This window comes from Pleurodeles waltl, chromosome 8 (genome assembly GCF_031143425.1).
Source record: "Pleurodeles waltl isolate 20211129_DDA chromosome 8, aPleWal1.hap1.20221129, whole genome shotgun sequence".
NCBI classification, from domain to species: Eukaryota; Metazoa; Chordata; class Amphibia; order Caudata; family Salamandridae; genus Pleurodeles; species Pleurodeles waltl.
Window position 1 is genome coordinate 1,286,265,133 of NC_090447.1, and position 13,005 is coordinate 1,286,278,137.

Below are 13,005 nucleotides of genomic sequence, written 5' to 3' on the forward strand. Positions count from 1 at the left end.
GATTGGCTATAAACTCAGAAATGTTTCTAATCCAGGTAATCTATTGATCAGAGTTGCTAAACAATTATCCACACTTTCTTTTCTGAAACGTGGGCCTGATGGTTAAACCTTATATGACATGTCAATAAAAAAAAGTGGCTCAATTAACCATGTAATTTCGAACTAGTGCACTAAAATACAGATTTACACATTTAATAGTACAAAACAAATGTGACCTTTCATGTCATTACAATTATATTGTACTACCACAACTGACCATTAGCTTGATCATGTTAGCAAATCCCTGCTTTTCTGCTTCACGTAGTTCATGTTGTAATCACTTTACAAGGGAAATTACTTGACCCTCATCATTTGATGTGTCTGATCTGGTTAGCTATGCCTCTTGTGGGTTATGGTCACACTTAATGACGCTACCCACATTTTTTGGTTTGCTTATTGTTCTGAGTTTGCTAACTTACATTATTTCACATATGTATTTATTGCCTCAGATAGCTACAAACAAGGTAACACATTGATTGGCACTAATAAAGAGCAAACCTTATAACCTTTTCCCCCGTCTTAAACTAGCTTCATGCATACACGCCACATATGTTTAAAGTTAGCCTTTAGCTATGTTTGCTTATGGATTCCACCACTAAAAAAACTCTTCTTTGGCATGAAGTCTAATTGTGAACCCTTTTACACTTCAGGGTCTAGACATTTTAGCCAGAAGCTCTGAACTCATCCATTCAGGAGAACTCACCAATATCTCAAAGCAAGGCAAGAGCCAGCAGCGGACGTTTTTTCTGTTTGACCACCAGTTGGTGTTTTGCAAGAAGGACCTGTTGCGTAGGGACATCCTGTACTACAAGGGCCGAGTGGACATGGACGAGGTGGAGCTCCTGGACACCAAAGATGGAAAGGATAAAGACTTCAACTTCAATGTGAAGAATGCTTTTAAAATCTTGAACCAAGCCACTGAGGAGGTTTATTTGTTTTGTGCAAAAAAGCAAGAAGACAAGAAGCGATGGCTGCAGGCCTGCTCGGCTGAGAGGAAACGGGTCCAGGAGGACAAAGAAATGGGTGAGTCACATTGTGAGAAATGGTCAATGTACGTTAAGTGAATGTGAATTACTATATAGAGAACCAAGAAAAGCACTGTTTGGATACTTGTATGTGTGCCATATAGTGTCGCCTTCAGATGCGGAATGTTGAAATGGTTGTTACAGTAATAGCAGCATGAGATGCCTACAAACTTCTGTTTAGGCTATTTCCAAGAAATGTTATAGAGTATTATATCGTGAACACTCAGTTTGGCTTGTTATAGTATGAACATTTTGACTTTCTGTTTTCAAGTTTTAGTATTCAACCATCAAGTGTTGGTACCCCGCTATGATTTATGTTTGGGAGTAGGGGGGCTATGGTGGGCAAGTACAGTAGCAGTTTGGCACAGTTGCAATAATCAGTCAAGGGAAAGGTGAATCTGTTAAATTATAATAACTTCACAAATACTATGATGTCTACAGACATCTTGCTTTACAGTGTCAGGGACAGAAGCGAGATCCCCTGACAAACTTGAGCTGGTTGTTTTTGGCTATAGAGATGGGTGAAACACGGGCATACGCTCTTAGTGAATTCATCTCATACTAGGCCAAAACATAATTTTTCTTCTGAAACACATATTTTACAATGTACATTCTTTAACATGGCACAATTTTAGAAGTCCTTGTGTCCTCCTGAGAATATATGGCAATTTTTGCCAGCACACTGCCTCACATTAGTCATCCACTGAAAATGCTGAGCATAAAAGCTACTTCTGATCCCAAAAAAGAGAGATAATGAATAGAAAAAAAAATCCTACAGTGTCAACTAGGTGTACTCTCTCAGGCATATGTTAATTTATTAAGTTATGAAACAATTTTACATCAATGTGGATGTTTACTCCAGCTTTGTAGCCTGCAATTAATAAGCCAGTGCTAGACTCCCTAAATGTACCTTTTCAACTAAGGACCCAAAAGAGTTAACTCTACAAACAAAGATCATTACAGTCCTGACTGTACACTACACCACTGTGCTGTCATGCATGGTGAAATTTTAAAATGCCTGATTTGAAATGTAAATGGTCGCCGTACAAAATACTATGTTCTGGCCTCTGCTTGTAAACAGAAACGCCTTCTCCCTTGTTCCTCTGCCAGACATTCTGTGAACTCTAGCGTGCATGCCACAGTGGGGCAGCATTGTAGGTGGTGGGGTGGAATGCACATACTAAGCAGATTACATTCTTATATTCAGCCATGCAGCACAAAGAGCCAATTCTCTCCACAGTACCAGGCGCCAAAGGACAACTGCAAAAAATCAGTTTCGTGACACATTATAGATGGGGAGGAGAAAGCACAGTTTGTGATGAATCAAAGTTAAATGAGATAACTAAGTAATTGTTTCTCTGATATACTTACAAGGAAGCACTGTTTTGTGATAAAAGACCCCTCATTGCAGTTCGGCTATTAATGCATCTCCTTATTCTTTTGAATAGTTGTATTTTTGTGTGCTTGGCGTTGTACTTTATTTCATGTATTAAGTATCCCAGTCAGAAAAGCTGTACATAACATGGGGACGCCAGCTGTGTGTTTAGGATTGTGGATGCATGTGGAGAGCTCCAGTTAGAGATAGTGCATTATGGAAGGCGATAATGTACATGTCAAAGTCACAGAGTTGTTGAACCATGGGGACAAGGAAGGGAGATGATCTGATACAGCCTTAACGTATTGTGTTCTCAATGGGTTATTCCTCGTGTTGGGCGAGGTGCTTTGGCCATCCTGGCATGTTCAAGGATGTGATGTATCCGATTCCCAGGAGGAGGATATTCCAGGGCTGTGCAGCCAGACAGCGGTGCAGCCAGAGTTTGATGAAGAGAGGTGTTAAAGGGCCAGAGGTCTGTATGTGGGTGTGATATAGAAAGTAGCAGGCCTTGCTTGTGCAGAAAGCTGATCCTCTTTTGGAGCAGTTTATAGATGACATACAGCCTACCCACGGAAGGAAGCTCTACCTTCAGTTTAGATATGGGACCCTTCCTCTTGCATCGTTCACTACCAGGTGGGGCCATCCAGATAACCATCAAATGGTCACTGCCAATTTTGTAATGTTTGGCAAGCAACCATCGAGCATGTTCTATTTTTCTGTCCTGTCTATCACAGAATTAGGATGAAATTGCTGGCGCCACCTTGCCGAAACTTCGGTGTAAGGGAATTCAGAGTTGCCCTGAGAATCATAATGACACCGGGAATCTGTTGTTTTTGCGGTGTCGAGATTTTTGATGGCGATTTTGCAGGACTAGGCAAAGATTACTTTAACGGGAACAATGGAATGTATTTGTAAGGAATTTATTCAGCTGTTCAAACTACTGCTCCTTATAATGTATTTTATTTTATGAAATGCTATGGATCTTATAATTCGTTCGTTAAACTTTATTTCGGCAAATATTGCCATAAAAGTCAAGACAAGAGATAAATACAACATACATATATACATTTCACAATTAAATATAAGATACAACACATACAGTTGGCAAGAAATATATGGATGTCTCCATTATTAAGCAGTACCGCGTATAAAAATATAAATAACAATTTATAAATTAGTTAAAAGCCCAAACTAAAAAATGAATTAACTTGGATCGAAGAAATAGTGCATCGTATACCTTTACAAGGAGGGGGAAGAGCGGGCCACCTAACAAAGTATTAAAGTTTGTGACCAAGTCGTTTTCTGATAAGGTACACATTAAATAAAAATCTACTCGTGCCAAGCACCACTAATTGTGAAGAATTAGACTGAAATATGCGCTCTGCTTCTTTGTAGGATCTAACCCCCACATATTTACAAACAGGTTTGATCCAACAATCCCTTGGTTTCTTGTATACTGGGCAAAAGAAGAGTAGATGAACAACATCTTCTTTAGCCCCTGAAGTACAGAGGGTGCACAATTCACAACCTTTTACCCCTCCCCAATTGCATGTGTAAGCATTAATCTGTAAGACCCCATACCTAAACTGTAGATATAGTGTTTTTGCCAGTGGAGGACCGACCTCATCCAAAAATTGTTCGAATTTAGGTGTATCTTTTATGTTCAAAAAATTCAAAGTCAGAATACCAATCGATGAATTATGCAATAGCTCTCCGTTGACATAAGACCAAAAAGTGTCCTTTACATATTTCTTGGTACATGTTGTCATATTCTGAGGAACTTCCCATAGGTGTGATAAACCTAATCTCTCAAACCACTTAGATACATATTTTAACCAAGGGGTATTCATATGACCATCTATCTGAATTAATTCAGTCAATCCACTCTTGTAATCACTCAACTCCGGGGTTACCCATAACCTGACCCAATACAGCAGTGGTCTTAATAATGCTTGATAGTCTGCTCTTTTAAGATTAATATCGAGGAAAACAGGGACTAGAGGAGTTCTTGTCGGTATTTTAAGTAGCCTTCGTACAAAGTGGTTTTCCGTTTTTCCAAAGTTGCTGTTACAATAGTAGCCCCAGAGTTCAGCACCATAAAGGGCGGCCGATTGGGCCTTCGCTTTATATACTTCAAGTGCCGGTGAGATTGCTTTAGAATAACTAGCTCCGTGTACTTTTAAAATAGGCATTGAGTTTTGTTTAAGGGATAAGATGCTTTTATCCATCTGTCCTTTCCAGGACAGGTTACTATCCAGCATTAACCCCAAGTAATTAAAACTCCCTACCTGTTCCAGTTTTTGATTCTCCAAGGACAGATTTTTCCTAAGGGATTTCTTGGGGTTTATGGACATATACTTAGTTTTGGTAGGATTTATTTCTAGCCCCTTCCCCACACAATACTTCTGGAAAGAATCCACCAAATTTTGCAAACCTCTCGGAGTTTGAGAAATAAGGATGGTATCATCAGCAAATAATAATGCCGTAACCGGCTCACCACCTAGCTTCGGGGAGTCATGTACACAATTCCTTAAATAGCTCGGAATATCATTAACATATAATGAGAAGAGTGTAGGTGCTAACACGCAACCTTGGCGCACACCACGGTCTACAGGTATGGCCCTTGAGGTTTCACCTTCTTTTCCCCATCTAATTTTTGCATAGTTCCCTGTGTGAAGCTTGATAAGTTCTTTAAGTAGTTCCCCAGGGACCGCCATGTTCCTTAATGTAATCCACAACAAATTGCGCGGAACAAGATCAAAGGCGGCCCTGAGATCCACAAATGCCACATAGAGACTACCCTTCCTTATGTTTATATACTTCCAACAGATGCACATAAACCTAAACACCTGGTCAACCGTACTGATTTTTATTCTAAAACCAGCCTGATATTTGGTTAATATTTTAGTCTCTTCAATCCAATCTAAAAGCCTATTTAAAATATGTCTGGCATATATCTTTTGAAAAATGTCTATTAAACTTATTGGGCGGTAATTACTTGGATCATAGCGATCACCTTTTTTAAAAATTGTTATGATTTCTGCCCCTTTCCATGAATCGGGGATCGGTGTGCCTGCCACAATGGAATTACTCAGGTAATTTATATAAGGCCCCCACACATCCACATCATATTTTAGTAGATCGCCGGGAATTTTATCAGGGCCTGGGGCTTTGCCCATTTTCACAGCTAATAAAGCCTTATTAGTTTCTTCTAAACTAAAAGTTAATGGAGCAATACTCATTTCTAAGTTTGTCTCATAGTCCCCGAAGGGCAAACTCTCCTTTTTGTTAGCATAGAGCTTAGTGAAGTGATCACACCAAGTATTTTCATCTAGAAAAATATCCTTTGTTGATCTACCCTGCTTATTTCCCTTAGCGATTAAATTCCAAAACATGCTCTGATCCCGTAATTTAGCTGCATTCAAGAGATCCTCCCAAAAGCTTTCATCCCATGCTTTTTTAGCTTGGGCCATAGTGTTTTTGTAGGCTAGTCTACCGCTTTTTATATCCAAACAATTCCCGGATTTTACTGCCTGGATCAGTCTTGATTTTGCTATTCGACAATCTTTATTATACCATGGGTTCGCTGTCTCAAGATGGTTCCTTATCCTATTACCATCTTTTTTATAGATTTTACTCAATAGTGGAGTTAGTGCATCTACCAGCTTAAGATGTAAATCAAGAACACCTTGTGTTCCCACTAATGCTGACTGTAAGTCTCCTACCGTTTCAGTAAATGCATTGTAAATATTTATCAGCGTCTTTTCTGTTCCCAAGATATATGGCCATCTTAGAGCACGCCTGTTATTGGTTACCTCTAGCTCCGCGACCGTGGTATTTAGCAGGGTCACTTCTTCAGATCTAATAATAAATGATTGAGAGTCTAGCCATAGTTGGAGGGGGAAATGGTCACTCTCCGTCCTATGGTCTATCTTGAAATCGATTATTTGGTCCCATATATTCCGGGTAGCCATTACAAAATCTATATGTGACCTGGAATTTCCCTTATAATAGGTTGGAGCTGCTGGTCTGTCTGATCGAAATCGACCATTACAAGCCCTTAGATCATGTACCACAGTCAACTGTAAAATCTGTAAGGCGGCTTTTGTGCTTTTAGCTGAATTTGCAGATTCTAAGGGCAGGATATCATTAGCAGCATCTTGTTCATCAAGTAATTTTTCCAACCCCAAGACAGGCTCATATTTACAGTTAAAATCCCCACCAACTAACACCTTTACATTATCTCCTAATGAATCCAAGAAGGAATCCAGGAGTTCTACCACCTCTGATTCCTTGTTAGATGGGGACGGTCTATTGTATATATTTATTAAATGTATAGTTTCTTTCCCTCTTGTATCAATTTTAAGGCCTAGTAGGTCCGGAGAGGGGATGGATAACTGGGTGACATCTATTTCTAGAGTCACTTTAACCCAGATAACCAGTCCCCCTGAGGCTCTACCTCTAGTTGATGGAATAGCATAAGAACAGTATGTTTTATACCCCAACCTATGGGGGGTTTCTACCATCCAAGTTTCCTGTAGGAATATATCGTAATTCTCAATATAGGAGCACCATACCACATCCTCAAGGTTCCTAGCTAAGCCAGCTATATTCCAAGATATCAGTCTAATATTTGTTATCCCTTTTACACAGGGTGAATCTAATACTATAGGTAAGTTGTCTTTTTCTGTAACATCCTCTAGTTCAACTAAAGGATTTAACTCTTTGTCTTGATTATAGTCTTTGCTAACGTCATTACCCTCCCTAGTCACTGTGAGGCACTTATCAGGTACGCCCAAACTGATTACCTCACTCAAAATAGAATAAGGGGATTTAATGCTGTTTACCAATTTAACTGTCCATGAATTTCTGGGGCTCGAAGGCACTATAAGTTTCGGTTCTAAGTATTCTATACTCTGTTTTTGTTCCCACGTCTGGGTAAATACTAACATTTCTGTGATAAATTCCCCTGCTCGTGGGAGTCAATCGTTTTCATCCAAAGTACTCAGTACCGAAAATCTATTTTCAGTTGGAGTATAAAAATTTGTGTTTCTTCTATTAGTCAAGAGTCTGTGTTTTTTAGAAAATTCTGACTAAATGTCTATAAAAATAACCCAGAGGGTGCACACCCACGTCAGACTCCTCTACATCCAAAGACGCTGCTCTAAGAAGAACAGTCGCAACATGTTGAGGGAGCCTAAAATTAACAATTACACAATCCCCCTTACATTTTTTCCTCGCGTTTCCAATCCATGGTACCCGTCTAGTAGACAGTATATGATCGGATAGATGTGGGGGGAAACCACAATTTTTATTTAACCAAGCAACTGATTTCCGTTTGAGAGAATCATGTGATTCCTCACGGAAATTCATTTCTGTTGGGTCTAAGGGAGGAACATTCGAAAGGACTATGACATATGGTTCACAATCAGGTAGAAGATTAATATGATTTGGTCTGTTCACTGGAGTAGTGTACCTCGCAATATTAGATGCAGCTGCTTTCATATGAGAGGTACTATCCACCATACATGGTGGCTCCCTAGGTTCTGGTAAACATGACCTCTGTGCTACAACCAATTATGCAGAGTTACTGGATTGGACGGGTAGCTCAGACTGTTTCATAGTCTGTTCCTTACACATCTTATCTAAAAGACCACCCAACCTAGATACCACCGTAGATAACAATTCAATTGTTTTCCATAAGAGGCTTAGTCATATGGTCTAGTTTTTCCTCAAATAGCTTAGCGATGTAACCCAAGAGATCACAATTCACATCATCCTTATTAATTGTAATCTCGTTATTAGCTACATTACTTCTATGACCATATTCTATCGTTGGTTTAAGATGTATGTTCCCCCGCTTAATTTGCGTTTTTCTGCATTTTCTAACAGCTCTCTTAGGAGGAGAGAGAGACAATACAGACTCACTCGGGGGCTCCAATGGGTCTTGAATTGGTGGTTCTAAAACTAAGGGTAAAATGGCTGAGTTTTCCAAAGGGAAAGCTTCAATATTAAGGGGATCCACCATGATAGAACCGCTACCATCGTCAACAGAAGAAAACATTTCTGAGGTGGGCTCCTTCCCTAAGGATTTCCTTCTATCAATGTTTATCTTGCTCACCATTTTAACCAAGTAATTATCCAGGGTGGAAATATTTTTAGCCATTCTACACCACCCTCACGTATATAACAACCACTACTAGTATTAATAAAATACTCGATGGACTGTCTAATTTTTTAGCCCTGCCCTACACAGAGCTTTTATATCGTAACAAAGTATAGGGCACCTACATATATCAGCAATAACACAGAACAACAAGTGTATATGACCCAGAAGACACAATAACTCAATTAAATGGAGCCCAAGTATACAGCTTACTAAAGCGTTATCGGATTAAATAGAAGCAATTAACAGTTTAGCGAAAAGGCCCAACCCGACCCCTTCCGGCCCCCTAACGGCCACACAACGGCCCGACCTTCGCCCGCTCAGCCAGAGACAGGATCAGTTTAATAGCGCTTTCGGGCGCGCAAAATGCGTTGGCTCCGCTTCCGGGGTGCAAGGAGACCTGGGTAATGTAGTCCTGTCCTGTCCCGTCAAACGCTCCCCCCACGCAGCGGTCGCGATGTCAGGAGACGGCGGGGGGGAGACGTGGAGGCCAGCAGAGGGAACAGCACCCCCGAGGACGACAGGGGCACACAGGTATGCAACACAATGCGGGCGTAGGTAAATTCGCTGTAATCTCTAACTTGGCCTCGTGACGTAAATGACCAGCCAAGACGTTTCCAATTCCGTTGCTTACAAAAAGGAGAGGCGTGAAAAGAGACTTGGGGTTTTAGGTAACCAAAAGTGAGGATGGAGACAGTTCCAAATGTGTAGGGACGACAAGCTGATAGGCTGTAGTTTCAACCAGACTGCGCCTTTGCGCCTTTGGCAGACGTGGTAATCGCTCCTCCTATAGGACAGTAAGGCCCTCATTCTGACCTTGGCGGTCGGCGGAGAGGCGGCGGTCGGACCGCGAACAGACCGGCGGTCCGAAAAATGGCATTCTGACCGCGGCGGTCACCGCCGCGATCGACCGCTACTTTCCCACTCCGACCGCCACGGCGGTCATGACCGACGGGCTGGAGTTTGCGCACTCCGGCCCGGCGGTCGACCCAAGACCGCCAACCGTATCATGACCCTGCTTACCGCCGCGGTTTTTGGCGGTCGGGAACCGCCATGCGAACCATGGCGGTAGGCACTATCGGGGCCAGGGAATTCCTTCCCTGGCACTGATAGGGGTCTCCCCCACCCTCCACTACCCCCCACGAGTCCTCCCCCCACACCCTCCACCCCCCCAGAGGTGGTACGAACCCCCTGCCCCCCCACCCCGACATGCACATACACGCACCCCGACATGCACGCACCCCCAACATGCACATATGCACACCCCCTACACACACACATACACAACGGGGGCACATACCCGCACACATACATGCCAACATGCGCACCCGCCGAACTACACACATTGCCCATAGGCACAGCAGCACCCCCGCCCGCATGCACGCACTCACACACCCCCTCTACACACCCCCATGCACGCACACATCACACAACACCCCCCCCACCCCCTCCCCTCACAGACGATCAACTTACCTTGTGACGGGAGCCATAGGGACGTGACCGCCAACAGAAGACCGCCAACAGAAGACCGCCACACAGAAATGTGGGTCGTAATTCTGGGGGCGGTGTTCTGCTGGCGTGGCGGTGGAGGTTGGCCAGTCTCCACTTTCCCGCCGACCGCCAGTGTGGCTGCTGGCGGTTTTCCGGCAGAACGCTCCCAGCGGTCGGAATACGCGCAGCGGCATACCGCCGCGGTCGGCGGTCTTTACCGCGGCGGTAACTCAGCGGTCTTGCGAAAAGACCGCCAAGGTCAGAATGAGGGCCTAAATGTCTTACTTACTCGTCTGTCCAGACGCGCAGGCTACCAAGCCCAGCGCAGGGACCATCCACAGGGTGGCGGCGCTTCCTCTGCTCCCTGCACTCTGAAGGCTCCCGCTCCACACTGGCTGCCAAAGGGAGCGGCCTCCCCCTCTGCTCACACCTGTCTCCCATCCCCCTTGGGCGACTGCTTCTCTCTGGCGACCCGCTTTTCCCGATGTTATAATTGTTATTCCGTACCATCATTTTGTAAGTTTACACCTGTCTTTTTATATGAATTAATGGCAAGATTCGCCAAATAAAGATATTGGATTGGCAAAGGATATGAGGTCTGTATGTGGTTGTGATTCAGACAGTACCCTTTGAAGGATGCTGGGGCACTGATCATTGAAGAATTTCAGTACCGATGCTAGGCCCTAGTAGATGGGTCTGTGAGCCAGGCAGCATGGGAAGGGTGCCGTGGAGTGCCGAAAGCTGAGACGAACTTGTTGCACTGTTGAGGATGTTGGCCATTGGTTGGAATGAGTGCCTAATGAAGAGCAAGTTTGCTAAGTGCTGGGGTGTAAATAAGGGTTTTGGTAATGAGATGGGGGATATTCTGCCGATCAGATTGGCTGGTAATGGATAGAAGTGACTGTTACTTTTTCACTGAGTGACCGTCAGAAAGTGGATGGCGAGTGTTTGAAAAAGATGTCAAACAGTGATCCATACTCTGCAGGTCCCTTCATCATTTTGAGCCCCCAGTTATCATGAAGGCTGCCTCAACACATTTCACAGTTTTGCCCCTTTCCAAATTAACCTGACCCCTAGAACTCTCTCTTTATCAGTAGTGCAGCAGATCCAGGCTAAACACGCAGCCTGTATGTACAAATTACGGTTGCCTACTTAATATCACCATATGTATTCATTTATTCATAAATGTCACAAAGTACGCTGTCACCTCAAAAGGTAGCAGGGGTTCTGTGCACAAAAAAATTCAGCTGTTGCAAAAAAGCTTTCAGTGTGCCCACAAATTAAAGTGGACTAAAAATATAATAAAATAATCAAAATAATAGAAAACAAGAGGCAATACAAAACCCTTTAAAAATGTCACTTTGAAATGAACATCGGACCAAAAGATAATTTTTTACCAATTAACAAAATCTGAGGCGTTCTAGGCAGAGGCAGGCAGTGTAGGAGAGACACTGTGCTAGAAGCCCAGGCATGGGAAGTTCTGAGTCAGACTGCGAGCCGAACTAGATGGATCCTCCAGACAGGCAGAGTTTGGGCAATAAATAAGCAAGTAATAAGCACCTGTATGCTACGCATGTAAATTTAAATTGAGGAGGAAAGTATAAAGCCAATGAAGGAAAATTAAAAAAAAATGAAGGACAGGATTGAATCTCTGGAGACCCACAGCAAACTAAGCAACTAGGTTAAAAACGGATCTAAGAGCCACGAGGGTAGACACAAAAATACCCACAAAAAATTCAGCAGCGCTATCCAGCCAGGAAATAACTGGAGCTGAGACAGGGCAAAAAGGTTTTAGGTCAAAATGAAAGGCTTCTAATGCGTGTGAAGGCACAGCTGATACTTGCAGTATTCTGCTGTTCCCAAGGTCATGTCCTTTCAAGGGTGACACAGGCCTCCATCCTTCTAGGGCAGGTACATTAAATACCATTGTAGTGGGTAATAGTATTACCTGTAATTTACAGCGCATTGAAACGACCGAAGTGTGTTATGAAGCACTATCTAAAACATATAAGTTGCCTGGGGGACACATTTAAACCCCCCTTCTAGTACGAATGAGGGTTTGACACCCTTAACACCATGCCCCAGTTACCCACATGGCCTGCCAGAAGTATCACTGGAATCATGCGATTGTCTGACCATGGCATTTTTCGGTTATTTGTGAATTTGACACCTGTGTCACATAATCCATCATCTACATAATCTGCAGATTTTAACAAATAAATTGTTTCTAACTCAAACTGTTCAAAAGTTACTAAAAACTTAGCAGCACATGTTGCCACGCAGTGGAAGGCCCTTTGCAAAAGTTGACCAGTCTCCTTTTTAGGGTCGAGCCTGCGTCGCATGCGCTCGCGCATGCGTATTGCAGCGAGACGCTTTAGGTATTAGAAAAGGGCTCGGAGCCCTGTCGACGTCACGTCAGTGTTTTTCATTGGTTCGTGGGCTTGCCTATTAAAATCTGCTTGCTTTCATTAGTCAAAGGCATGCATACGACATGCCTTTTCCGGTGTCTAGCCCTCCTCGAGCGCATCGACCAAGTACAGAAAACATGCGAGGCTCGCTGTTCTCTGTCCGGCCCGTGGACTACTTTTTCTCTATTTTCGTAGCACGATTTCGCTGGCAGAAGTCGCGCGTTTTACACAGTTAATTGCACATTTCCGGGTTACGTACATAAATGCACTTTTGCCGATAGGTGAAAAGTCGGGTTAGGAGTTTACAATGCTATCAGCTCTAACATGAGCAAACGCGAGACCCGTTGCATTGCAAATGCTTGTTGTTGCTTGTTGCTGTATTTGTATATGAAACTGGTACTAAAGAGGTGCAACCAATGCCCAGACAGTGTTAACAAGTGTTAAAATTACAAAATAATGAAGCAGTACTATTGCATAATGTGCCACATTACGCCACATAAT

General features: G+C 43.0%; 1 protein-coding gene across 2 annotated transcripts in view; it reads left to right on the top strand.

The window, feature by feature from the left end:
- SPATA13 (spermatogenesis associated 13) overlaps positions 1–13,005 on the top strand; it is a 119,352-nt gene that overhangs the window by 88,045 nt on the left and 18,302 nt on the right. For both annotated transcript variants that reach the window (XM_069202239.1, XM_069202240.1), the window contains one exon: positions 690–1,062. In XM_069202239.1, coding sequence (XP_069058340.1) covers positions 690–1,062 — 373 coding nt within the window. The remainder of the gene's footprint in view (positions 1–689; positions 1,063–13,005) is intronic.